Source organism: Syngnathoides biaculeatus, chromosome 10 (assembly GCF_019802595.1).
Source record: "Syngnathoides biaculeatus isolate LvHL_M chromosome 10, ASM1980259v1, whole genome shotgun sequence".
NCBI lineage: Eukaryota > Metazoa > Chordata > Actinopteri > Syngnathiformes > Syngnathidae > Syngnathoides > Syngnathoides biaculeatus.
Genome location: NC_084649.1, coordinates 30,630,920 through 30,657,383, shown reverse-complemented (window position 1 = coordinate 30,657,383; position 26,464 = coordinate 30,630,920). Strand labels below are relative to the sequence as shown.

Here is a 26,464-nt window from a genome sequence, read left to right as displayed (position 1 = left end):
CATGTAAAAGATGTCAGCGTTTGTCGCAGAACAGCCCTATGCAACATACGTCCTCGCCATCCTTGCAAGCTTTTTCACTCTCTGGCTAAATCTTGCCTGGACGTGACGTTAGATTCCGGAGAGAACCGGAACTTGCCGAATCTAAGCAACATTTCAAACTAAATATTGAGACTGACTTTGATGCAAATTTATTTCATTTCTGTTTTGTTTATAATTTCAAAAATATGTTTTCATGAAATTATAGCCTCATTTGCATGATAGACAAATCAAATACATTCCCTCTGGATTAGACCTTTAATGACGCATGAAACTTCAATGTATGACAGTGATTGACCACAGTGCATACGTCTTATGTTGCTCACAGTGGTCAAAGGGAGCGCTCACAGCCTTAGTGTGTTTGCTCAGACAGGTAAAAAAAATAGAGGGAACAGTGGTTATGGGTCATTATTGCCCTGTGATTATCTTGATTCTGTCATGGTCCTGCCGGTCCAGCCCTGGCTGTGTGGCTCCCCGCACAGCTGCTCTGATTAGGAGGCGCACACCTGCACCTCATTGGCAGTGATTACCCCAGTGTATATATAGAACCCAGGGGATGAATGGTCTTGGCCAGATCATCACAACTCATGCCCCGTTCCTTCTGATGGTGAACCCGTGTGGTCTGACCTCTGACCGACCCTGACTCCTTTGACATCTTGCCTTCTTTGATCGATTTCCCGTGTACCGACTCCTGCCTGCCCGCGGACCTGCTCTCCACGCCCGACGTCCTGACTACCGCTGCTGCACTTGACTGTCTACCTGATCCCCAACCTTGGAATGAATAAACACTTTTCCCAAAATGCCTCTGTGTCTCCGGAGTCCTGCATTAGGGTCCTCCTCCGTCTAGATGGGTCCTGACAGATTCATCCTCACTGGTTTCTCCACTTTTAATGCACTGCACCCCACCACAAACAGTCATGGTACAGGGATAATGCTAATCAGATATTTTAGCCTTCATAATAGGTTGGGTTTTCACATTTGTCCTGGTCTAACACCTTTGACCACTAATAACAACTTTGGTTGTACTAACATATCAAATTACTGGTTCTTCCAGGTGTTCAGACACGAAAAAAGAATCCCACCACACCACTTGTCAGTGGCACTGCCTTGCTCATTTTCTCAGTTAAAGCCCAATGTGTTTCATGAGCTTTTTACAAAAGACAAGGGACGCCACCCTTTGCAAGGTAAAATGGATCATTTCCATGCCATCATTTTCAGTGCGCCACCCAGTGGGCCACTGCGGGAAATGAATCTGACATTCATTAAATTTAAAATCAATCAATCAAATACAATGGAACCTTGTTTTACTGGCCTTCAGCAGTTCTGCTGCCGGCGTGAGCCACACGCCGACAGTAAGCACACCAATTTCATGTAAATTAATGTGTTAGAAGACTGATGCACTATGCTCTTGAAAAGGGCACACTGGAGTTTCAACTTTAAGTTTTTTTTATTTACAGTAATTTTGTACTGTAGTGTGCATTTTGGGTCACAAAAAATGTTTTAAACAATTTAGCATTTTTTTGCATTTGTCATGACCAGAACATGAGGCTGAACCCAAAATGCACGGCTCATGAGACCAGGTACAGTTTGGGAAGCGTATTTATTCAGTCCAAGGTTGAAACACAGGCAGGCAGTCCAAAGAAGCAGCAGAACCAAAATCAGCAGGCGTGAAGGCAGGGTCGTTAAAGAGGCAGGGTTCAGTACACAGAGTAGCAAGGACATAGGCAAAGGGTTGTGGGAATGTGACATAGTAGTACAACGATCTGGCAAGGACCAGACCACAAACGTGGCAATATATACATGGACCGTAATCACCAAAATGAGCAGGTGCGCGCCACATTGGGAACAGACACACCCATGACAGTACACCCCCCCTTCGCCCATCCCCCCTAACAGTCGGCCTTGGGTGGCCCAGGAGCCTCAGGCTGCAATGCATGGAAGTCCCACATGAGAGAGGGGTCGACCATGAACCATCGTGGCCCTCCCAGTCCACCAGGTACTACATCCTCGTCTCTCAACGGCACGACGACAGGAGTAGTACAACGATCTGGCAAGGACCAGAGTGCACGCGTGGCAATATATACATCACCGTAATCACCAAAATGAGACACAAGTGAGTGCATCTGCTCATCAGAGCAGGTGTGCGCCACATCGGGAACAGACACACCCATGACAGCATTTAGGCATCGAGAAAAACTACTTCAATATATAAATATATAAACTATAAATTGACATTTATTATTTTTGTAATAATTTCCCAAAGAAAATGAATTTTGAATCCAACCCAATCAATATAATACAGTATAAATTTACAGTATATATATTTATATATACAGTATATTTTCAAATAAACTGTATATATATAGATTGCGATGGAAAACTCCTTTTTATATTTATTAACATTTGCGTATGTGGTGTGTCCAGGGCCCCCAGGACCGCCTGGTGGTTTACTGGTAAGAAATGTTGCAGAGACATCAGTGGAGCTAAAGTGGAGTCATGGTTATGACAACCACAGTCCAATCGGGAATTATGTGATCATGGGCCGATCTTCTCTATCAGTGAAGTGGAAGCAGATGAGGACCGGTGTGTAAACTCTCAATAAATAGTTCAAGCATAAAAAATGTATGGTTGTAATGTGAAGCCATACAATTTTTACAGTCTAAAAATCAAGAATATGAATTAACATGCTATAATATATGCAACTCAACAATAATACTTGATGGAAATTTTGTTGACCATTTACATATAAACACATCTAATTTTCAACACAGAGCCAGTGAATATTGAGGGGAATGCAGAGTCTGCACGTGTGATTGGGCTGATTCCCTGGATGGATTATGAATTCCAGGTCATCGCCAGCAACATCCTGGGCAGTGGAGAACCCAGCATGCCGTCACATCCCATCCTCACAGAACAATTACGTAAGGAAAACATGTCTCTATCACTGGAGGTAGTCTTGAACCGAATGGCATTTGTACCCCTTTGCTTAATCGGGCCAGGGGAGGGTGGGTAAACAGAGATTTGCCTCCAAAACAAAGAAAGATGGGCTTTTTGACCTATGCAATGCTCTTCGAGTGCCGCCTTTGTACAGTGTCGACAAGGGTGGGCTGGATTAGATTTTGTCGCAGTGTATTTTGATAAAATGTGTCTTAAGTGTAAGTGTGGTCCCACATTTTTTTAAATTGTGATGTGTGGTAGTGGGAGATCCAATTCACAAGTAAAGCTGCAGACTACACAAAGAAGTAATTTAAAGATCCACTGTCATGAAATGCACAATGTTTAGTATGTTATTTAAAAAAAACGCCATCTGTTTTTTATTACAAAATATGATTTGGACGAGTCTGGCTTTTTGTGACTCCTACCATGAAAATCCTCTTGAGGGATTTGTTTTCGAGAAGAAGCAGGAAGTGACGTACAGGGCAGTCGCGCACTCAAGCGGTCTCGTCTGTTTATACTAGTCTTACCTGCTGGAAGGTAGCTCGTTTTTCCTGTGTTCGCCAAAATGCTGGCTCGTTGTAATGATGGATATTGCTCGAACACTTGGGAGGATGGGTTCGCTCTTCATACTTTTCCAAAAGACCTGGTTCGTCGTGAAAAATGGATTGCACAGGTGCAAAGGATGAGAGCTACGTCGGTTTCAAATGACAAGTAGGTGTATATATAGCTACTAAAAAAACAATAGTTGGGAGGGGGGCGTAATCCATAAATCAGGGGTGGTAAATGTGTCGATGTGTGCATCGGAAGGCTTCTGTGGAGCAGTCGCTGAAGGAAATGAAGATGTTGAGGTTCTCTCTCGGAGGGAGCAGGTTTGATAGGGTTAGAAATGAGCTCATGAGAGGGACAGGCAAATTTGGATGTTTTGGAAACAAGGTTCAAGAAAGAAGACTTCGATGGTTTGGACATGTCCAGAGGTGAGAGAGTGAGTATATTGGTAAAAGCATGATGAGGATGGAGTTGTCAGACTAAGAGAGCTCAAGTGAGACCCAAGAGAAAGATTGAGTGAGAGAAGAGGACGCAGGAGATAGACTTACATGGAAAAGGATGACGCACTGGTGTGACACCTAACCACACAAGCGGTGTACTTTCTCTTCGGGGACGTGTGGTTGGGGGTGTTTTTTTTAATGGGGGGGGGGGGGAATTTCATGTGAAATTCATGTGAAGATGTGGAATTCCTCTTTTTGTTCCAAGGAGGGTCAATGAACAAATTAAACTCAGACAGTAAAGAAAATAAGTATTTGAACACCCTGCTATATTGCAAGTTCTCCCACTTAGAAATCATGGAGGGGTCTGAAATGTTCATTGTAGGTGCATGTCCGCTGTGAGAGAGATAATCTAAAAAGACAAATCCAGAAATCACAATGTATGTTTTTTTAACAATTTATTTGTGTGATACAGCTGCAAATAAGTATTTAAACACCTGAGAAAACCAATGTTAATATTTGGTACAGTAGCCTTTATTTGCAATTACAAAGGTCAAACATTTCCTGTAGTTGTTCAGCAGGTTTGCAGACACAGCAGGGGGGATTTTGGCCCACTCCTCCACAGAGATCTTCTCTAGATCAGACAGATTTCTGGGCTGTCACTGAGAAACACTTGAGTTTCCGCTCCCTCCAAAGAATTTGTATTGGGTTTCGGTCTGGAGACTGGCTAGGCCACGCCAGAACCTTGATATGCTTCTTACGGAGCCAATCCTTGGTTTTCCTGGCTCTGTGCTTCGGGTCATTGTCATGTTGAAAGACCCAGCCACGACCCATCTTCAATGCCCTGACCAAAGGAAAGAAGTTGTTCCCCAAAATCTCATAATACATGACCGTGGTCATCCTCTCCTTAATACAGTGCAGTCGTCCTGTCCCATGTGCAGAAAAACACCCCCAAAGTATGATGCTACCACCCCCATGCTTCACAGTAGGGATGGTGTTCTTGGGATGGAACTCATCATTCGTCTTCCTCCAAACACGGTGAGTAGAATTATGACCAAAAAATTCCATTTTGGTCTCATCTGACCACAAAGCTTTCTCCCATGACTCCTCTGTATCATCCAAATGGTCATTGGCAAACTTAAGACGGGCGTTGACGTGCTGGTTTAATCAGGGGAACCTTCCGTGCCATGCAAGATTTCAAACCATGACGTCTTAGTGTATTACCAACACTCACCTTGAAAATGGTGGTCCCAGCTCTTTTCAGGTCATTGAGCAAGTGCTGTCGTGTAGTCCTGGGCTAATTTTGAGACTTGACATCCAAACTCCACAAGGTGATATCTTGCATGGGGCTCCACTCCGATTGAGATTGACTGTCATATTTAGCTTCTTCCATTTTCTAATTATTGCTCCAACAGTGGACTTTTTTTCACCCAGCTGCTTGTCAATTTCTCCATAGCCCTTTTCAGCTGTGTGGAGTTGTACAATTTTGTCTCTGGTGTCTTTAGACAGCTTTTTGGTCTTGGCCATGTTACAAGTTTGAGTCTTAGTGATTGTATGGTTTGGACAGGTGTCTTTATGCAGCTAATGACTTCACACAGATGCATCTGATTCAGGATAATACATGGAGTGGAGGTGGACTTTTAAAGGCGGACTAACAGATCCTTGAGGGTCAGAATTCTAGCTGATAGAGAGGTGTTTAAATACTTATTTGCAGCTGTATCACACAAATCATTAAAAAATCATACATTGTGATTTCTGGATTTTTCTTTTAGAAGGACAGCCAAAGTTGGATGGTTGGGAGAGAAGGTGAGAAAGAGCAGACTTAGATGGTTTGGACATGTTCAGAGACGAGAGAGTGAGTATATTGGTAGAAGGGTGCTGAGGATGGAGCTGCCAGGCAAAAGAACAAGGGGAAGGCCAAAGACGAGGTTGATGGATATTGTGAGGGAGGACATGAGGTCAGTGGGTGTAAAAGAAGAAGATGTACGAGATAGGCTGAGATGGAAAAACATGGCACGCTGTGGCGACCCCTAACGGGACAAGCTGAAAGAAAAAGAAGATTATCTCTCTCACAGTGGACATGCACCGACAATGAAAATTTCAGACCCCTCCATGATTTCTAAGTGGGAGAACTTGCAATATAGCTGACTGTTCAAATACTTATTTCTTCACTGTATCTCAAGGAACCAATGTTGTTGACTGATTTAATGATCTAGCCATTTTCTGTAGCACTTGTCCTCATTTATATATAATGTTAAGCATAATTGCTGACAAAAGGTTAGGGAGTACAAACAGAGGGCACAGAGTTTTGGGACAAATATCTTTTCCATCCATTTTTTGGCACTTATCCTCACAAGGGTTGCAAATATGCTGGAGCATATCCCAGCTATCTTCAGGTGAGAAGTGGCGTAAACCTATAACTCATTGCTAGCCAATTGCAAGGTGCAAAAACAAACAACCATTCACCTTCTCATCTAACAGTTTGGCCAGACAGAGGGATAAAGATGGGAAGGATGTTCAGCAGGTAAGGGTAATTTAAGGATAAGGATGGAAATGTGTTGACTGGTGCCAGTTGTGTGCTAAATAGATGGAAAGTGTACTTTGAGAAGTTGATGAATGAAGAAATTAGGAGAGAAGGAAGAGTAAACGAGGCAAGTGTGAAGGACCAAGAAGTGGGAATGATTAGTAATGGAGAGGTTAGAAAGGCACTAAAGAGGATGAAAAATGGAAAGAAAGTTGGTCCTGATGGCATACCTGTGGAGGTGTGGAAGCAATTTGGGGAGGTGGCTGTAGAGTTTTTTTTACCTACTTATTCAACAGAATACTAGCGGGTGAGAAGATGCCTGAAGAATGGGGGAAAATTGTGCTAGTTCCCATTTTCAAGAACAAAGGCGATGTGCAGTTGTTGAGCCACACAATGAAGTAATGGGAAAGAGTCGTGGAGGCTAGACTCAGGACAGAAGTAAGTATCTGCGAGCATCAATATGGTTTCATGCCTAGAAAAAGTACCACTGATCCAGATGAGATGATCTGCTGGTTTTAAACTTAGCCTAGCTTTTACACCTCCACCAATCTATTCTGTTATTACAAAAAATTGTCAAATACAATATTTTATTGTGAAATAATACACATAACATGGTAATTTCACAATAAAGTTCTCGATAGATTACTTTACTGAGTTTGTCCAAGTCTGCATTAAGTCCTGCTTGAGTGATATTTTAAATTGTTATATAGTATATTTCTGTATTTTTGCTCAAGTTTTTTTTGTTTTGATTTACAGTATCAATCCATCCATCCATCCATTTTCTGAGCCGCGTATCCTCACGAGGGTCGCTAGAGTGCTGGAGGCGTTGTATACCCTGAAGTTGCTACCAGCCAAATGCAGGGCACACATAGAGACAGAGAACGGTCACATTCACAATCACACCTAAGGACCATATAGAGTGTCCAAATGATGCATGTTTTTGGGATGTGGGAGTAAACTGGAGGGCCTGGAGAAAACTCAGGCAGGCACGGGGCAAACATGCAAACTCCACACAGGCGGGTCCAGGATTGAAGCCCAGTCCTCAGGACTGTGAGGCCAATGCTCTACAGCTGTGCCACCTTGTATAATCATTTTAATGTATTGTACTGTATAGTATGTCGGAAATAACTAGAATTTACAGGAATGTCTAGTACAGCAGTCGGCAACCCGCGGCTCCGGAGCCTCATGCGGCTCTTTCATCCTTATAATGCGGCTCTGATTGGCTTGGGAAAATAAATTACTAAATTTTTTTTTTGTATTTAATTGAAGTGTGTTTTATTTGTGTTAGTTTTTATATTATTTTAGTTCTAAATTTGAAGATTATTGTGATCTTGAAATATTAAAATATTAATTAAATTATTTGATATTATTTTTTCGTCGCTCAAAATAGACGTCACACTGCGGAAGCGGGTATACCCGCTGAAACGCCGTCTATTTTGAGCGACTTTCAAGCCCGGCAAAGCCAATGGAGAAATGAAAGAAAAGAAAAATATCTCAAGAAAATAGAACATTCAATGATGCCTGGGCAGATTCATTTGCATTTACCTCGGGCGAGAGTGGCCTACCAGTATGCCTAATTTGTGGAGAAAAACTGGCTAACAATAAACGGTCAAATGTCGCAAGACATTTTAACAATACACACAGAGCCTTTGCTGAAAAATATCCAGAGGGAGAAGAGAGGAAAAAAGCTGTTTCGGAACTGATGCAGAAGGCTGACCGGACGAAAAATCAATTCAAGAAGTGGGTGAAGTCTGCAAATTCAACTACATATGCAAGCTTTGTGGCCGCTCAGGAAATAGGCAGGCATGGGAAACTGTTCACAGATGGAGAATATATGAAAGAATCATTCCTTAAGATTTCAGAACACTTATTTGCGAACTTTAAAAACAAAGACGAAATTGTGCAGAAAATCAGAGAGATGCCTCTCTCTGCGAAGACTGTCAAAGACCACACTATAGTTGTTTATACAAAGTGTAAAGGTAAGAAAAAGCAATATATACAGTGTTATCTTCATTTTAGATAAGATAAATGGATATAGGGATGACGCCTCATGGCATTTTTCTGCTTTCGTTTGCTACATGGACAATTTAAATTCAGCTGTTTAATTTATTTGAAAGAGACATTCATCGTTATTATTTTTCAAGAATTCAAAATGTTCAAAATGTGTTCATTAAATGAATAAAATGTAATTTTCTCTGTAGCACGTGGATTTCATAAGAAACATGCTGCAGTAAAGTAGTAGAAGTTTTTTTTTTTTTTTCATTTTAGATGTGCGGCTCCCAGTGTTTTCTTTTCCGTGGAAACCGGGTTCAAATGGCTCTTTCGGTGTCAAAGGTTGCCGACCGCTGGTCTAGTACATGTAGACCATGAAGTACTTCAAACAAGATGCATTTCCCCCCACAATTGAACTAGTTCCTGGGTGTCTTTAAATATAGTATGCGTTACAATCTTTCTTCAAAATACCCCAAGGAAAAAATGTTATAGGACACACCTGATTTTTTTTTTTTTTTTTTTAATTTGCTTGTTTTAAGGAAGTGGCCCTGTCTCATGTAAGCCCTGCCGTTGAATGTAGTGCAAGGTCAATGCCAAGCCAGGACTTTATTAACATGACGATAGGGCGGCAGTAGTGGTGGGTGCATGTTGAGCCCTCGACTAAAAAAATAAGTGCAAACTGTGAAGTGCATGTGAGCCCCCCAAAAAGACAGCTTAGTTGATACATGTTTTCGCACATGTTAGCACAACTTAATCGACAAGCTGCTGAATTACACATGTCAGTTAGTGAGCAGATCTACGTAAATATCACATGCATCCTTTAAGCACTGTAAATGTGATCTGGTCCTCAGCTCCCTCAGTGGCTCCCAGTGCACTTGGTGGTGGAGGGGGGGATCGCAATGAGCTCACTGTAACATGGACGGTATGTTGAAGACTAATAAACAAATGGCCATGTTATGATGAATGGGAAACAGGTACTTTGTTTAAAGGGAGGTTTGTTGACCCTTCATCCTCTGCTTAAACTTTCAGCCCATGGCCAGAGAATACCAGAACGGTGATGGCTTTGGCTACATCCTGGCATTCAGAAAGAAAGACACATCATCATGGAAAGAAGCGCACATACCTTTAGTGGAGTCTTCCCGATATGTGTACTACAATGACACCCTGAATCCATACAGCCCCTTTGAGGTGAAAATCAAAGCCTATAACCGAAAGGGAGAAGGTCCGTTCAGTCAGATTACTATCGTCCACTCTGCTGAAGAAGGTCAGTTTATCTAATATGTTGGATATGTTTAAACACTCATACATGTTACAAACAATACAATGTCTATCTATCCATCTTCTACCGCTTATCCGGGTCGGGTCGTTGGGGCAACAGTTTTGGCAGTGACCCCCAGACTTTCCTTTCTCCAACCACTCTTCCAGGAGTGACATGGTCTCTCCACTGTGTCCTGGTTCGCCCCCGAGGTCTCTTTCCAGTCGGACATCCCCGGAACACCTCACCAGAGAGGTGCCCGTGAGGCATCGGAATCAGGTGCCCCAACCACCTCATCTAACTCCTCTCAATGCGGAGGAGCAGTAACTTGACTCTTATCCCCTCCCAGATGGCCAAGCTTCTCACACTATCTCTAAAGGAGAGCCCGACACCCTGCTGAGGAAATTCATTTCGCCACTTGTATTCCGAATCTTGTTCTTTAGCTAATGGTGCACAATTTGTGACAATAGATGAAGGTAGGAACGTAGATTGACCAGCAAATTGAGAGCTTCGCCTTTCAACTTAGCTCCTTCTTTACCACAATGGACCAATACAAAGCCCGCATCACTCTAGCCACTGCACCAATCCGCGTCCCACTCCATTTTATCCCTCAGTGGAACTGGAACACACCCTGGTCCCCCTTTTTAGAAGGGGGGGCCAGTGGCCCAGTCTGCCTATTTAAAGGCACTGTCCCCGATGCCCACACAATGCTGCAGAGGCATGTCAACCATGACAGCCCCACAACATCCAGCGCCTTTAGGAACTCTTGGCGAATCTCATCCACCCCTGGGCCCTTGCAACTGAGAATCTTTTTAACCACCTCAGTTGAGCATGGTGTTGGTTATGGACAACCCGTGATGAGCACAGAAGTCCCGAATGCGAACACCGCTCAGGTTTTGATCGGGTGGGCCGTTCTTCCCAATCACGCCCTTCCAGGTCTGACTGTCATTGCCCACATGTACGTTGAAGCCCCTCAGCAGAACAATGGAGTCCCTAGCAGGAGCACTCTCCAGCACTCCCTCTAACGACTCTAAAAAGAGTGGGTACGCTGAACTGCTGTTTGGTGTAGAGGCACAAACAACAATCAGTTGTCCCCCCAACTGAAGGCGGAGGGAGGCTACCCTCTCCTCCACCAGGATGTCCCCAACATACAGGCACCAAGCCAGGGAGCTTTAAGTATACCCATCCCCAGTCCAGTCCCCCTCAAGAGGACTGGTACCAGAGCCAAAGCTGTAGGTGAAGGAACTTCTCAATCTCACACAGCAGCTCGGGGTCGTTTTCATTCCAAAGAGGTGACATTCCATGTCCCTAGGACCAGCTTCTGTCGCCGGGTGATCGAATTGCCAAGCTCCCTGGATTTCCCCACCGCCCAGCTCACACTGTACCCGACCGCTATGGCCAATCCCACAGGTGATATGCCCATGGGATATTGTGGGAGACGCGTTGGCATGGCATGTGATTGGTCCCTGATGCGACATTGACCAATGAGAGCATGTGTGGATTTATCTCGTGAGCTGAAGACTCACCCATCAACTTCTGTTCCGCTCTTTCCCTTGTTCTTCGTTTCCACCATTTTCTATGCTGCTGACTGTCTGTGCGATAACCTCTTGTGTTTATAATGCCGCCAAAGCGTTGTGCTGAAATCTTCCTCTGAAGCACCCAAGAGGAAGAAGAAGATAATGATGATCAATGAAAAAGTAAAATGTTTGTATCTGATCAAAAACGGCAGAAATCATGTTTTTGTGGTGCGACATAATGGCATGGTTGAATCCACGGTGCATTACATAGAATCTGTAAAACGAGTGCATTACATAGAATCTGTAAAACCACTTTAATAACTTTTAATAAGGAAGCCAAACGTGTGGCTAAAGCTAAAAAATTCAGCAACATCGCCAGCATCTCCAGCGGAAGAGTCTCCGAGTGATTAATGTTTTATAATTTATACTTGTATTAGAAATGTATAATACTATATATATGGCGGCACGGTGGATCACCTGGTAAAGCGTTGGCCTCACAGTTCTGAAGACCCGGGTTCAATCCCGGCCCCGCCTGTGTGGCGTTTGCATGTTCTCCTCATGCCTGGGTGGGTTTTCTCCGGGTACTCCGGTTTCCTCCCACATCCCAAAAACATGCAACAGTCATTGGACACTCTAAATTGCCTGAAGGTGTGATTGTGAGTGTGGCTGTTTGTCTTTATGTGCCCTGCGATTGGCTAGCAACCAGTTCAGGGTGTTCTCTGCCTTCTGCCCGTTGAAAGCTGGGATAGGCTCCAGCACACCCCGCGACCCCCGTGAGGATAAGTGGAGGGAGCGGACCTTACCAGTTTCATGTGCGCATTCACCGAAACCTACTTTCGTGAAAAAAAAATTCTAATTCAAGAGATCGTTATCTATATTTTTACTGGTGCACAAAATGAACTGTGTATCAACATCAGTTTGTGCAAAGAACAAAACAGTGCATGAATTCACATCAAACTACATAGCTCCATATCAGTGTGACTTCAGCTGTTGCCTTTGAGAGACCAATTCAGATATGCATGGCTTCACCTTGGCAAGTGGCACTCTCGTGTCATTTTCACAGCAAAGTCTGTTCCTTTTCTTAGTTTTTTGTGTCCAGCATCCTCAAAAAGGATTGGTCACAAAGATATGCTGTGACAAATGGTATGAAAAAACTCCACGGCTCTCTTAACAATGATGACTGCATAATACTTTTCCTTTTGTCAACACCAAATTGTTAAGAGCATTGTTATTCTGAAGAGTTTCTGTTGAACCTCGTGAATTTCAATGTTCTCATCGAGGTATTCATCATTGACATCTGCTGTCTAAACAGCAAACGTGAACGGCTGTCTCACCCATGGTGGATATGACTCTCTTGTATCGTATTATCTGTCGAGAGACTTTACAAGCTCGTCTAAGTGGTTGGCAATTGCTTGCTGTCATGATCCTGCCGCTCCAGCACGAGCTGTGCGGGTGCCTGCGCGGGTGCGCTGATTGGGGCGCACACCTGCGTCTCATGCGGGCTGATTACTCTGTGTATTTATATCACCCCGATGACGATTGGTCCCCGGCCAGTTCGTTGATCTTCATGTCCCGTTCGTGTGCTCCGGTATCCCGGATCGAACCTGTGTGTACCGACCTTCACCCGTTCTCCGACCACCCTTGTAAGCCTGACTCCTTTGATACTTCTGCCTGCTTTGATCGTTCTCCCGTGTACCGACTCCTGCCTGGCCACTCACCTGCTCTCTTCGCCCGACGTCCCAACTACCGCTGCTGCACCGGACTGCCTGGTCGATCCCCTACCTCTGCATATAATAAACGTTTCTCCTTGAACTACCTTGCATCTTCCGAGTCCTGCATTTGGGCCCTACTCTCGTTCCAATGGGACGTGACACTTGCTTCAATTCAATGGGTGCAGAATGTCCCAGATTCCAGACACATCTTCGATTTTTTTATACAGTCCTCCAGAAAGGGTAAATTTGCGAAGTTATTGTTTTCAATTCGTTGTAACCATAATGGTATCTTTTTTTTTTAAAGCCTTTAGGTTTTATAATGCTTCCATGATGTTGACTCCACCACCCTGCATCTGCTGAGTGAGATGATTGAGAGCTGCGAATTTATCAGCTGTGTACTCTAAAATGAATATGAACTAAATTCGAAGCAAACTGCATGACAATATTGGTGATCTTGCAAAAACAAGGCTATCTCTACACACAAGACAAAAACTAGAGTCAGCATCTGCCCCCAGTATAACCACTGAAGATTACAATGATACAGAAGTACCTTGAATTCAGAGCCCATTTCTTGACACAGCTCACTGAAGATGTGCCTCTGACCACTATTTCACACATGCTTCAAACATTGCACTACTGTTTTTAATATTTCTGCCATTTTTGGAGGCAATGTTTCTGTTGCTAATGCATGCCTGTGCAGAATACATAGCATGACAATGATGTGTGATGCATTGGGTTTAACTAGTGCACTAAAATCAGACTTTCTTCCCAACATGACTGGAGCTCTGTCCATACAAACTGCAGAAACCATAGCCCTTGAAAGATTGTTGTCTCTGAATAACTTATCCATGATCTTTTTCACATCAGCTGCTTTAGTTGTTGTTGTAAGAGGCTTAAAAAAACAAAAAAAAAATTTATATGCAGGGTTCGCACGCGGCCCTAAAAGTCCCAAAAAAACCCTACATTTTCGAAGGTGCATTTAGGGGCTCCTAAAAATCTTTAAAATCCGCGAAAACCGGTCAAGCCACTAAAAAGGCCTTAAATTAAAAAAACTCAAAGGGAGAACCTCTACCGCCAAAATTCTCCCTAAAAAATAAATTAATCTTTTATTTAAAAAAAAATACTGATCCGTCTGGCGCCCAAATCAGCCGGAAATTGTCAACGGAAGTCACCGTGTTGCCAACTAGTTGCCATCTTTTCGATATTCCATTATTTGTTTCCGTGAGTCGGCATTTCACTTCGTCTTCGTTACGACGTAGGGTGGTTCTTTCATCGATCCAACTTGTATCACGGGGAAGTGCATTTTTCAATATGCTTGGGTCGAAAGTAAGGAGTTTGGGAGCTGGGTTCGTCGAGATCCAAAAGATCGGCACATGTTTTACTGCCATCTGTGCAAGCAGAGTTACCAGCTTGAAAAGATGGGCGTCAAATCGCTGGAGTCGCACCGGAAAAACAGGAGACACGCTGATTTGGCGAAGACTCTCTCATCTTCCGTTGGTATGAATCTGTTTCTAAAATATTAAGATAGTGAAGCATAAACTTCAGGCAGTGGTACTAGCAGTGCATGCGCACTAGGGATTGCAAAAAACCGCTTACTTTCATAACCGGTTTTAACCGAACAGCTGTAGCAAAAAAACGGTACCATAGTGGTGTTTACATAATTCACCCACGGGACCTCGAGTTGGGGTGCGGGGTTCCGCACGGACTGTTTTTGCTGTTGCTCTTCTGGAGTGACGAGTCCACAGAGTTCCCCCCGTTATGCGAGTAGTGTTTTGATGTCTCCCAATAAAACAAGTTTACTCCCATAGTTTGGAGCGTTTCCTTGATGCCATGTTTGATGGTTCTTTGATTTAACTGAATGTTCTTTTGAGTCCAACTTTACTCTAACAGGAAAACTTGAAAAAAGTGGAAATGATGTTGAAAAAATAGCGCAATGTGGAGTACCTGAACCGGAAGAAATGATTGGAAATTTTAACCGATTTCGTAAGTCCGATTACGGTTTCGGTTTTAAAAAAACGAAAGCCGGTTTAACCGTTTATTTGTAACCGGTTACGATCCCTAAAGTGGAGGTAGCAGAAATGAAGATTTGCGCTCCTACAGTTGTCCAGCCAGAAGTCAGGCTTTATGAACGTAGTTCAATACACGAAGAAGGACTCGTTAAAGGCAGAGATCGTGTGGACTTTAAAAGTGATCTGCAGCCATTACAGTTACAAATCTTGTGAAAATAATTCGAAAGTGTTTGCAGTCATGTCCCAGACAGTGACATTGCTAAAAACTACCACTGTGGGGAAAGGAATCGCTGCCCAATTTTCATCTCTACTGCCTCAAAGCCAAAAAAGCCAGAATAGAGACTAACATATCAACGCTTATTGAGAAGGCTTACAGGCTGTGTGAGGAGGCAGAAGAAAAGAGGAATCTGAGGTTTATCACCGAGGCCAATGGACTCAGAGGCAGAGCAAAGGACAAGAGAGCCACTTTGGCACCACTGCAGCAACAAATAGGGGAGGCACTGGGTAGGCTCAAGGAGCTAGAGTAGGGGTGCTGAGACAGACATCAATAGAAGACATTTGTAGTTGCAATTGTAGTTAGAATCTGTTTTTCTGTAGACTGTTATGTGAAGACGTTGACAATGGTCATATCAATGAGAACTACCACAAGGGGCGACAGGTGATCACTGTCACAGGTCCTGAGGTACTGGAACATTTGATGAACCAAGAACGGTTGATGGCAACATTGGGTGAGTCTTTTTTCTTTACTCTTGATTTCCCACGATGGCCCAAAATTTTTCGTGTCGGCCCTAAATTTTTTCCGTGTCAGCCCTAAATTTTTCGTGTCAGCCCACAAGAATGCCCCTAAAAAGCCCTTAAATTTTTTTGGTCAGACTGAGTATGAACGCTGTAATATGGTCGTGTTTCACATAGCACAAAAAAACAGCAAGATGGCTCAGATTGGAAACATTGTGGTCTCATCGAGTTGAAATCAGATCATCTTGAAGTTAGAGCTGCGTCGACTTGAGCCACTCATGTCCTCTATTATGTCGCTAATGGCGTCATTTGAAAGAGAAATTTGGATTAATTTATCTTTGGCAGAAACAGGGCAGGACCGACTGCTGGAGAAAAATTCCTTCTGTGTTTTTACACACTGCCATTAAATCTGATTGTGATTCGATACATTATCTTTAGCACAGCTGGTTTTATGAGTGCTTCAACATTGGTATGGGGCTTCCCCTGGTTTGCGATCAGATAAGCAACTTCGTACAATGCTGTGATGATTGGTTTGTTAACATGTAGAGATATAAGAGCAGTGACCAGGTGAATTTTTTATTTTTCATTTTTGGAATCTGGCTCTCTTCATCTTGAATTCAGCAAGTGTTGTGTTCTCGTATTCCCCATCTCCATGCAGCTTCAAGCAGCGTTCCTTTTGTTTTGCTGGTGTCAGATGAGAGTTCTTCAACTTGGCATTAATAATCATGCAGATAGGATGCTGACTCCCATCACGTTCTGTGATACATGTAAATCCATGTTGTACATATTCCTCCGGCCACTTTCTTTTTTTGCTTGATATTGTAAGTAAGGATTAAAATATTAAGAAAGAAATCACACGATACACTACCACAATAGTCACACGTTGACAACTGAGCACGCTAAATTCCTCGCATGGCTGATTTGCCAAAGATGTATTATGTAGGACAAGATGTTAATATCCCTCTCTTTATGCATATTTCGGCTCCGATGAGGCTCTGTGGGATGTTTAAATAAGTGATGGGACCCTACAGGTTATCAAGTGGGCTTCCTTCCGTCATCAAGTGTTTTGCTGATATGTCCACGACACTCTCAAAAAGGTTCAGCAGTGAATTCCAGCGTCCCAGGTTAACCCCATCAATTCTCCTGAAGGCCCAATTTGGGTCTTTCCTCTTTATCCACAGCCACTGGCTGGCCTTTTCCACCACCTTGGAGAGATCTTTGACTGCCTGCCGATGGGCCTTCCCTTGGACTCCCATCTCTTTAAGTAGCCTGGATGTTGTGGAGGCTATAAACCCTCTGCAGCCAACTTCTACCAGGCGTACCTCTGCTCTCCAGCCTTGCTGTTGCACTTCGGCCGCAAGACCTGCATACCTCATCCACTTACACTCATACGCCTCTTCGACTGCACCCTCCCGGGGCACTGTGAGCTCGATGATGTAGACGAGCTTGAGAGAGGCAGACTAAAGCACTAGATCTGGTCGTAGAGTAGCCTTGTGCGCCGACTGCCAGTTGCGCACTTCTGGCTGATTGGTGTGTGTGTGGGGGTCACCCACAGAATGCCACCATAGGCGTCTGCCCATATCAGAAACTGACTTCCAATCGGCTCCTGTTTGTCGTATTACAAAACATGAGCTATATAGGGTTAGGGTCATGAGCAAGCATAGAATGCCATCGAATGACAAGCATTATTCATTTCTAGTAGTTCTTGTGGTGTATCAAGTCACATCAACCCAGGATGTCTCAAAATTGGAAACGTTCAGGAGCATTCAATAAAACCAAATTTTTCGCTTTGCTCAAAATGACTTGTAAGCATTATAATACAATAATGTGCAACTTTTTTTACTGAACCCATAAAATCCTTGCACCCTGGCCTTTAACAAACAATTAGGATGATCCACAGTGACAATTAGCGCCATACATTTCCTTTTACCACCAGGGGGTATCCTAAGCTCTTGAGTTGTCAGTCGTCTTAATATCTTTTATATAACCTCCAGGCATCTGACCAAACAGTGTTGCTCTGTTTTCTTCAATCCTTATGCAGTATCTCTGTTGGTGAAACAGTAATTTATCTAATTGTACACTAAGACATTTTCATATTTGATCATCCCTTCACAGAGCCAACAGTTGGACCATTAAGCATAAATGTCACTGCACTGACAGCTTTTGAGGTGCAAGTATCGTGGGAGGCTGTCCTGCAACCTAATACCAATGGCATTCTGAGAGGATATGAGGTAATGTGATGCATAATAGCACAACAAAACAACTCTTATTCTTTTTGAGAATGCTGAAAAAAATAAATTAGATTATGTGATGAGCAGTCAAGTTAGTTTGTTTAATGTTATTTTCTGACACACCATACAATTATATTATATCCTTCTAATATTATTATCATTCACGAAATGCACTGATTATCACACATAATTATCTTCAATTTTTCAGAGTGTTAGCTGTTCTTGGTCTCGCTCTCTTTGCAGATTCGATTCTGGCGACAGCATGAACGGGAAGCAGCAGCAGACAGAGTGCGAACAGCAGGACTAGAAACAACAGCCAGGGTCTCTGGACTTCATCCTAGCACTCGATATCATGTTGCAGTTCTTGCATATAACAGCGCAGGCACTGGCCCACCATCACCACGATCCACTGTCACCACGAGGAAACCACGTATGAATTCTTAAGTCTCCTACATCGAAAAAGAATTCAGATGTTGGGATTGACTTTATAAACAATAAAGTACATGCATTTGGTGTATAGTACATTATTTAATCATGTTCCCAAGAAATTGAACAAGAATGGTATACACAAAGTTATTTAGTCTTGACCAATTGGGAGTTGAAAGGAGAACATCATAAATTAGGAGAAGGTGAGCACCACCCTTGCAGACCTCAGCTATTAGACAAATCCTCGAGACAGCATCGTGTTCAAAAGACACTGGCATTACAACTGAACTTCAGAATATTGAAATTGAGATTCTATCATCTTGTTGACTTGTTCAATAAAAAAATAATAATTCAATTTCATAAAATATCCATCCTGAAACTTGGATATGCTTGTTATAGAGCCACTCCTTGGTTTGTGCTTGCTATGTGCTTCGGGTCATTGTCATGTTGAAAGACCCAGCCACAACCCATCTTCAATGCTCTGACTGAGGGAAAGAGATTGTTCCCCAAAATCTCACAGTACATGGCCGCGGTCATCCTCTCCTTAATAGAGTGCAGTCGTCCTGTCACATCTGCAGAAAAACACCCCCAAAGCATGATGCTACCACCGCTATTCACAATAGGGATGGTGTTCTTGGGATGGAACTCATCACTCATCTTCCTCCAAACACAGTTAGTGGAATTATGACCATAAAGTTCCATTTTGGTCTCATCTGACCACAAAACATTCTCCCATGACTCCTCTGTATCATCCAAATGGTCATTGGCAAACATAAGACGGGCCTTGACATGTGCTGGTTTAAGCAGGGGAACCATCTGTGCCATGCATGATTTCAAACCATGACGTCTTAGTGTATTACCAACACTCACCTTGGAAACGGATGTCCCATCTCTTTCCAGGTCATTGACCAATTCCTGTCATGTAGTCCTGGCCTGGGCTGATTCCTCACCTTTCTAAGGATCATTGAGACCCTATGAGGTGATATCTTGCATGGGGCTCCACTCTGATTGAGATTGACCGTCATTTTAGCTTCTTCCATTTTCTAATAATTGCTCCAACAGTGGACCTTTTTTCTACCAAGATGGCCGTGTGGAGTTGTACAATTTTGTCTTTGGTGTCTTTGGACAACGCTTTTGGTCTTGGCCATGTTACAAGTTTGCATCTTAGTGATTGTATGGGCTGGACAGTTGTCTTTACGCAGCTAACGACCTCACACAAGTGCATCTAATTCAGGATAATACATGAAGTGGAGGTGGACTTTTAAAGGCGGACTAACAGGTCTTTGAGGGTCAGAATTCTAGCTGTTAGACAGTTGTTCAAATACTTATTTGCAGCTGTATCACACAAATAAATTGTTTAAAAAAATCATACATTGTGATTTCTGGATTTTTCTTTTTAAATTATCTCTCACAGTGGACATGCACCTACGAGGAAAATTTCAGACCCCTCCATGATTTCTAAGTGGGAGAACTTGCAACATAGCAGGATGTTCATATACTTATTTTCTTCACTGTATAGCATCTTTCAAATGACACCATCAGTCTGAAGGAAACTGCTATGTTGAGTTAACCTTTCGTCATCATTTTTCTCTCAAATAACTCCAAGCTTTTAACAGATGCCATTCACACCAGAGAAACACTAACCATAGATAATAGTACCTTTCACACACAGAACCCAATTCTCTTTCATGATGTCCTTATGTAACACTTAGGAAGAGGTCTCCATAATGCATTTTCTTCCCTCTCTCTCTCTTTTTCATGATCCTGCCAGTAACATAACAAGGTTCAATGATCCTTTCTAATCGAAGCCACTATGCTCAAATGATTGAAATCGGTCCATGTGGTTGAAAATAAAAGATGTCATTTTATTTATATGATAAAAAAAGCTGTGATCTTTTATTTTCAACGTATTTTACTTGTGCATCAATTTCACCTCTGTTTCTAACAGTTCACAGTAATCACACATGAGTACTACTGACTGCTGACACACTTAGTATCCAACATCAGAGAATCATATCTGCATGGTTTATTCTTGTTTTACTCTCACAAACTAAATATTAAAAGGAAATTATTTTTCATGTAGTAAGTTTAGTGAAGTAAATACATTTATAAGATTTCAATGAAATTCACATTTCAGTTTTTTTGTTTTTTTTAGTAAACGTTTTTCTTCTTTCAGCTCCGAATCGCCCTCCTGGTAATGTATCATGGAGGACTGATGGCTCATTGTTAATTGTGCGATGGGACCACATGAAGGCTATGCACAATGAGTCAGCAATCTTGGGCTACAAAGTGAGTTTTCTGTGCTCTTGGTTAACAAAGTTAATTGGGAAAATTCATATCAAAGTACAGTAAATGATCAAAACTACAGTATGTGGCGACTCCCCCCCGGGACAAGCTGAAAGGAAAAGAAAAAGAATATTCTTGTCAATTAGCGGCTGTAGATAATTATTCCCCTTACTAGAGTTGTTTATGATATCTGAACCCAAGCTTAATATCTGAATATCACAGCATGGCTCTTTTTTCATTGATCTACGTGTAGTTTACACTGTAAATAACACTGATACACTATAACGCTTTTAAGGACACACAAATCCTGAAACTGAGTTGGACTTGAATATAAAAGGTGACTGAAATTTATAAGCTTTAATCACATGAAACATGATACCAGCTTAGTCAATGATGTACCTTTGAGCTTTGAAGCGCATACAGTATTTGTACTTCATGCAGAGACACTTATTACAGTCTTACCTTGGTTACCATACCAATAAATCTGTCTGGTGGAAAAAGACATAGCTAATTATTAATCAATATTTTTATTATTAACCCTTATTTAGGTTTATGTCTGATTTTAGTGTGTGATAAAACCATGTGAAACAAAATCCATCCTTCCATTTTCTAAGCTGCTTATCTTCACAAAAGTCGCGGGAATGCTGGAGTCTTATCGCAGCTGTTAATGGGCAGGAAGCAGGGTACGCCCTTAACTAGTTGGCAGCCAATCGCAGGGTACCTAGAGAGACAACAGTCGCAATCACAATCACACCAAAGGGCAATTTAGAGTCCCCAATGAATGCATGTTTTGGGATGTGAGAGTAAACCGGAGTGCCCAGGGAAAACCCACACAGGCACAGGGAGAACATGCAAACTTCACACAGCCGGGGCCGGGATTTGAACCCTGGTCCCCAGAACTGTGAGGCCCATGGTGGTGTAATCAGTTGCAACATTGTGCCGACTGAAACAGAATTAATGTTCATTGTTAATCATTACTCAGTACTTAATGGCCAAATTTTAGGGGCCCCACAGTTCAGTGGTTAGAGCACTGGTTTGGTAAACCAGGGGTTGTGGGTTCGTATCCCACTGAGGCCTCCACTCCCTGAGAAGGGTTGCGTCAGGAAGGGCATTCGGCGTAATAATTGTGCCAAAAATATATGTGTGTTTATCTGAGATGACACACTGTGGTGACCCCGAAAGGGACAAGCCAAAAGAATCTTAATGGCCAAATTTTGAGCTGAAGCGATGTTTTTTTTTTCTGTGAAAGGAGGTCTTCTGCATGGATATGATACCGAAAGTGACAAAGATTTGCAGGTGTTAAGAGATGCTGTAGTAATTTCAAAATGGATGGATGGATGGCCTTTATTCTTTTATTTACATTTTTACTGAAGCTTAAAATCATACACTCATACTAATGTATTTCTTAATGCAGTTGTTACTCGCTATATCGCGGTTCAGTTTTTTGAGTTCAGTGTATCACATCTTTTTTTAAAATTGTATTATTGTAGATTATTTGGTACATTGCAGGATTTTGCTATGATTATTTTTCCACACAGACTTACCATTGATTCATGGAGGACTAAGTATGAGCGAGGAGGGAAGTGTACTTTGAAGACATAAAGTCCAAAGTTTGGAATCACTTCTCACATAATAAAATGGGTATAATGCGCCTATTGGAAAGTACAACTACCTTGAGTTATGCAGCCGTACATCTGCTGTAAAGTAAACGTCAGTAGCAAAATGGCCACTACTCTTGCTTTTTGGGATCTTACCAAATCAGGTCCCAAGATTTTTGCTAATTTCTTGATAGTAATTCAACAAATTAAAATGCATTTTAAATCAAAGTTTTGCTCCAGTATGACTAATGTTGGGCCTCGTTTAACTGTACTACTTAATAGGTATTGTTTCACTAAAATACAACAAAGATTGTAAGGGTGTACCCTTCCTCTTCCCCAAAGTTAGCTGGGATAGGCTCCATCTCACATTTAGTGAGCCTAAGTGGTATCAAAAATGGATGGATGGGTTACAAGAGATTTGGTGGTAAAGTAACCAAAATCGTGACTTTCATGATGACAGGTTCTGTACAAGCATGAGGGTCAACCAGTTTTGAAGGTCCTGGACATAACTAAGACATCAGTGAAGCTGCCGCTGCCCAAAGACAATGGATATGTTGTATTGGAAGTGCGATCTTGGGGTGAAGGTGGGGATGGACCTGCGCACGAGATTATTGTCTCACAGGATTTAGGTGAATAACTACAATGTAACACCTTTCCTGTCCAAAAACAAATGTGAAAAGTGTATTGAAATTGTATGCTGCACAATTTTATTTGGCTTGAAAATATTTGGGATTTGAAATACCAATAGAGTATTTCATTTTTCTGTATCTCTGTAGCCATCTCTTACTCTAAATGTGAAACGCCTACTCTATCTTGACGTCCACTGTGTAGGCATCTTTCCATTAAAGATTTTAGATAAATTTTAATTAGGCGCTATATACTTTACATAATTTGAAGGACTGCAATAGTTTCTTTTATAATTGTAATACAGTAGGTGCTAAAACATTGCCCAAGTGACTGTCTTGTAAGAACAATGGACTTGATATCAAAGTGAGGTCAATTATATTACCTCCCTTTATAGGCATCATATTAAATTGTAATAGTGTGATATATTGTCCTTGTCTTTTTCAGGAACCAGCATGATGGTCCAGAACAAGACAACTGTCTACAGTCATTCGCTAAATCTGATCATGGTCTTGTTTATTCTCAAAATGGTGTCAGGACTGTGATTTCAGTCAACTTTTTATCTTACTAACTTGAATGTGTTGGGTGTTTCAACTTGTTTTGGGTAGGAATGGGTTAAAAAAAAAAAGCACCTATTTGTTAGAAATGCCTGTATGTGTATTTAGAGGCAGAGGAATCCTGGACAGTTTGATTGTGTAGTCATGCACTGGAGTCATCAATATTTGTAAGAGAATACTCTAATCTTACATGTTACATGTCTCAAACACAGAGTAGGATAGTGACAAGACATTTTACTATTGCCTTCATACATATTCATGCATTTATAGACCACTATGATCGATGTCTTGATGTGGTTGAAGATTTTCAGCATTAAATTAGCAAGTTCCACATACTTACAGTATAGCATTTAGGAACTAACACTATTTTACTCCGAATGTGGCAATTCCACTAACAGGGGCTCAAAAGTACTGTATTTTTTATCATTTTAGATGTAACCAAGATATTATTATTTCATTAAAATCAGTAGCAGACAACAATGACATTGAAAAGAATTAATGTACGGTTTGGGTGTACAGTACTACATAAAGTTAAACATAGCCAAGACAAACGACAGATGATGTTGTACTTAGTCACTCTGCGGTAATGATTTTTGGCTATTCGGTAGTCATTTCAGCTCGTCTTGAAACTGAAAAGTCAAGTCAAGTAAAATACAGCCATTGTGAAGGCCAGATTCTAGCTCCTGCTAATCACTGTGCCCTTGTCTTTGATTTGGCTGTTATCTTACCTTATGCCAGCCATCAAATCCATTTCCGATAGCACTTATCACCAGTCAGTCGCACGGCATGTATAGAGACAGAAAACAGTTCTCACTCACATTAACTAAGAGGAAACAGAACCATTGCTCCCTGCACTGAAGCAAGGGAAATATACAGTGCCATGACAAAGTATTTATCCCCTCCTGCTTTCAGTTTTTTTTAATCACGCAGAAAGGTTTCAAATTATCAAACCATTTTTAATACCACTCAAGGAGATACAGAATTGAGTTTTGAAATGACAATTCAATTTATTAAGACACAAAAAAGTCCAAACTTTTCTGACCCTCTGTGAAAATGTAATTGCCCCATGACCCTAATAGGTTGTTCCTTCCTTGGCAGCAATAATTGAAATCAAGCATTTCTGATAATTGGTGATGTGTCTTTCACATCGTTCTGGAGGATTTGTGTCCCACTCTTCCTTGCAGAATTATTTCAACACCGCGATATTCGAGGGTTTTCTAGCATGAACTGCACATTTAAGGTCAGACCACAGAATCTCAATTGGATTTTAATCTGGACTTTGACTTAGCCACTCCAAAACCTTTATATATATATGTTGTTTGTTTCAGATGGTTTTTTGTCCTTCTGTGTGATCCAAGAGCATTTGAGTTTGAGAGCACAAACTGATGGCTGGACGTTCTCCTTTGGGATTTTCTGGTAAACAGTATAATTCATTGTTCCATCATTCTACAAACCAGACCATCGCACTGCCACCAGCATCCTTCCCTGTTGGCATAATGTTCTTTTTATCAAATGCTGTGCCATTTTCACACCAGATGTAATGGGCCGCAGACATTCCAAAAAAGTCAAATTTTTGACACGTCAGTCCACTGAATGTTTCTCCAAAAGTTTTGAAAATCATCAAGATTTTTTGGGCAAATGTGAGATGAGCTTTTGTTCTCTTTGTTGACAGCAGGGTTTTTTGTCTTGGAAGTCCCCCATGGGTGCAATTTTTGGCCAGTGTCTTATAGTAGAGTCATGAACACTAACCTTAACTGCGCCCACCGAGGCCTGCAGGTCTTTAGACGGTGTCCGAGGTTTTTTTGTGACCTCCTGGATGAGTCGTCGTTATACTCGGAGTTATTTTAGGTGCCATCCATTCCATTATGGGAAAGCTTGACACCGTTCCCAGTTTTCTCCATTTGTGGATAATGGCTCTGACAGTGGTTCACTGGAGCCACAAAGCCTTGGAAATGGATTTGTAACCTTTTCCAGACTCACCGTTCCCAAATTTGTAGTTAGTCACAGTAACTTTGTGATGTAACAAGGCGGGTGGAGGGGGCAATTACCTTTTCACAGAGGGTGAGAAAGATTTTTTTTTTGTGCCTTAATAAATTAAATTCTCATTTGAAAACTGCATTTGGTATTTCCTTGCGTTGTCTCTGACTGATATTAAAATTGTTTTGATCATTTTAAACCTTTGTGTACGATAGATATGCCCAAAAAAAACAACTGAAATCAGGAGGCGACAAATACCTTTTCACAACACTATTCCAATACAATATCAGTGACTTGGAATCATACATGCTGTCTGAAATGTAATACTGTACGTCACTTTTCAGTTGAAAAGTTTCTATTATTTTTATGCATTTGTTAATATTTTATTTATTTATAAAATAAATTAATGCATTATTAATGTATTTATTTATTATATTTATATATTTTCAAGGGAGTTGTACAAAAGAACACATTGCTTTCTTGTAAATGTACCTGCTTGATAATAATTATGATAACTCTTAAAATGCCACTGTAATGTGTTTTACTTTATTAAAGCTGCTTTTATGCTGATAGGATGGTTTACAGTTTCTGACACCAATAAAAGGGTTGGCCACCAAAGTTAACAACGTCATATATCCCTCTCATTGTAATTCTGTCAGAATCTATCAGCTCTTCTGTTAAACTTTGTCAGATTTATTACATTACATCAGAAGAGATTGAACTCAAGCAAAATGATTATTTGAAACTTGTTTAAACTAGTATACTTTTAATTGATATGATATTCAGTCCTTATTTTCATCTTTCTTCTTTGCCTTTATTTTATTGACTGCCAAAAACTTCTAAAGTTCACAATTGCCCCAGAAGAAGATGAAAAAAAAAAATCACACTTTGCTTCCCACAAAATACAAAAATAAAGCCACGGGCTTCATTGTAATGTAGGTCCCGTTTAATATTTATTTTGTTGAACTAAGAGGCCTATTTGAACAGTTTTCATTTATAGGACACACTGCATTATGAGGCCCATAAAATAGAAGCTACAGTAGTGGAGCTCCGCTAAAGTAAATG

General features: G+C 41.6%; 1 protein-coding gene across 4 annotated transcripts in view; it reads left to right on the top strand.

Moving 5' to 3' along the window:
- cntn2 (contactin 2) overlaps positions 1–26,005 on the top strand; it is a 92,977-nt gene extending 66,972 nt beyond the window's left edge. For 2 of the 4 annotated variants that reach the window (XM_061831360.1, XM_061831361.1), the window contains 9 exons: positions 2,461–2,619; positions 2,808–2,957; positions 9,324–9,394; positions 9,502–9,736; positions 17,816–17,931; positions 18,175–18,361; positions 20,534–20,646; positions 22,702–22,870; positions 23,313–26,005. In XM_061831360.1, coding sequence (XP_061687344.1) covers positions 2,461–2,619; positions 2,808–2,957; positions 9,324–9,394; positions 9,502–9,736; positions 17,816–17,931; positions 18,175–18,361; positions 20,534–20,646; positions 22,702–22,870; positions 23,313–23,410 — 1,298 coding nt within the window. In that variant the 3' untranslated portion in view covers positions 23,411–26,005. The remainder of the gene's footprint in view (positions 1–2,460; positions 2,620–2,807; positions 2,958–9,323; positions 9,395–9,501; positions 9,737–17,815; positions 17,932–18,174; positions 18,362–20,533; positions 20,647–22,701; positions 22,871–23,312) is intronic. The other 2 variants (XM_061831362.1, XM_061831363.1) reach the window with 2 other exon arrangements.
- The last annotated feature ends 459 nt before the right edge of the window (positions 26,006–26,464 follow it).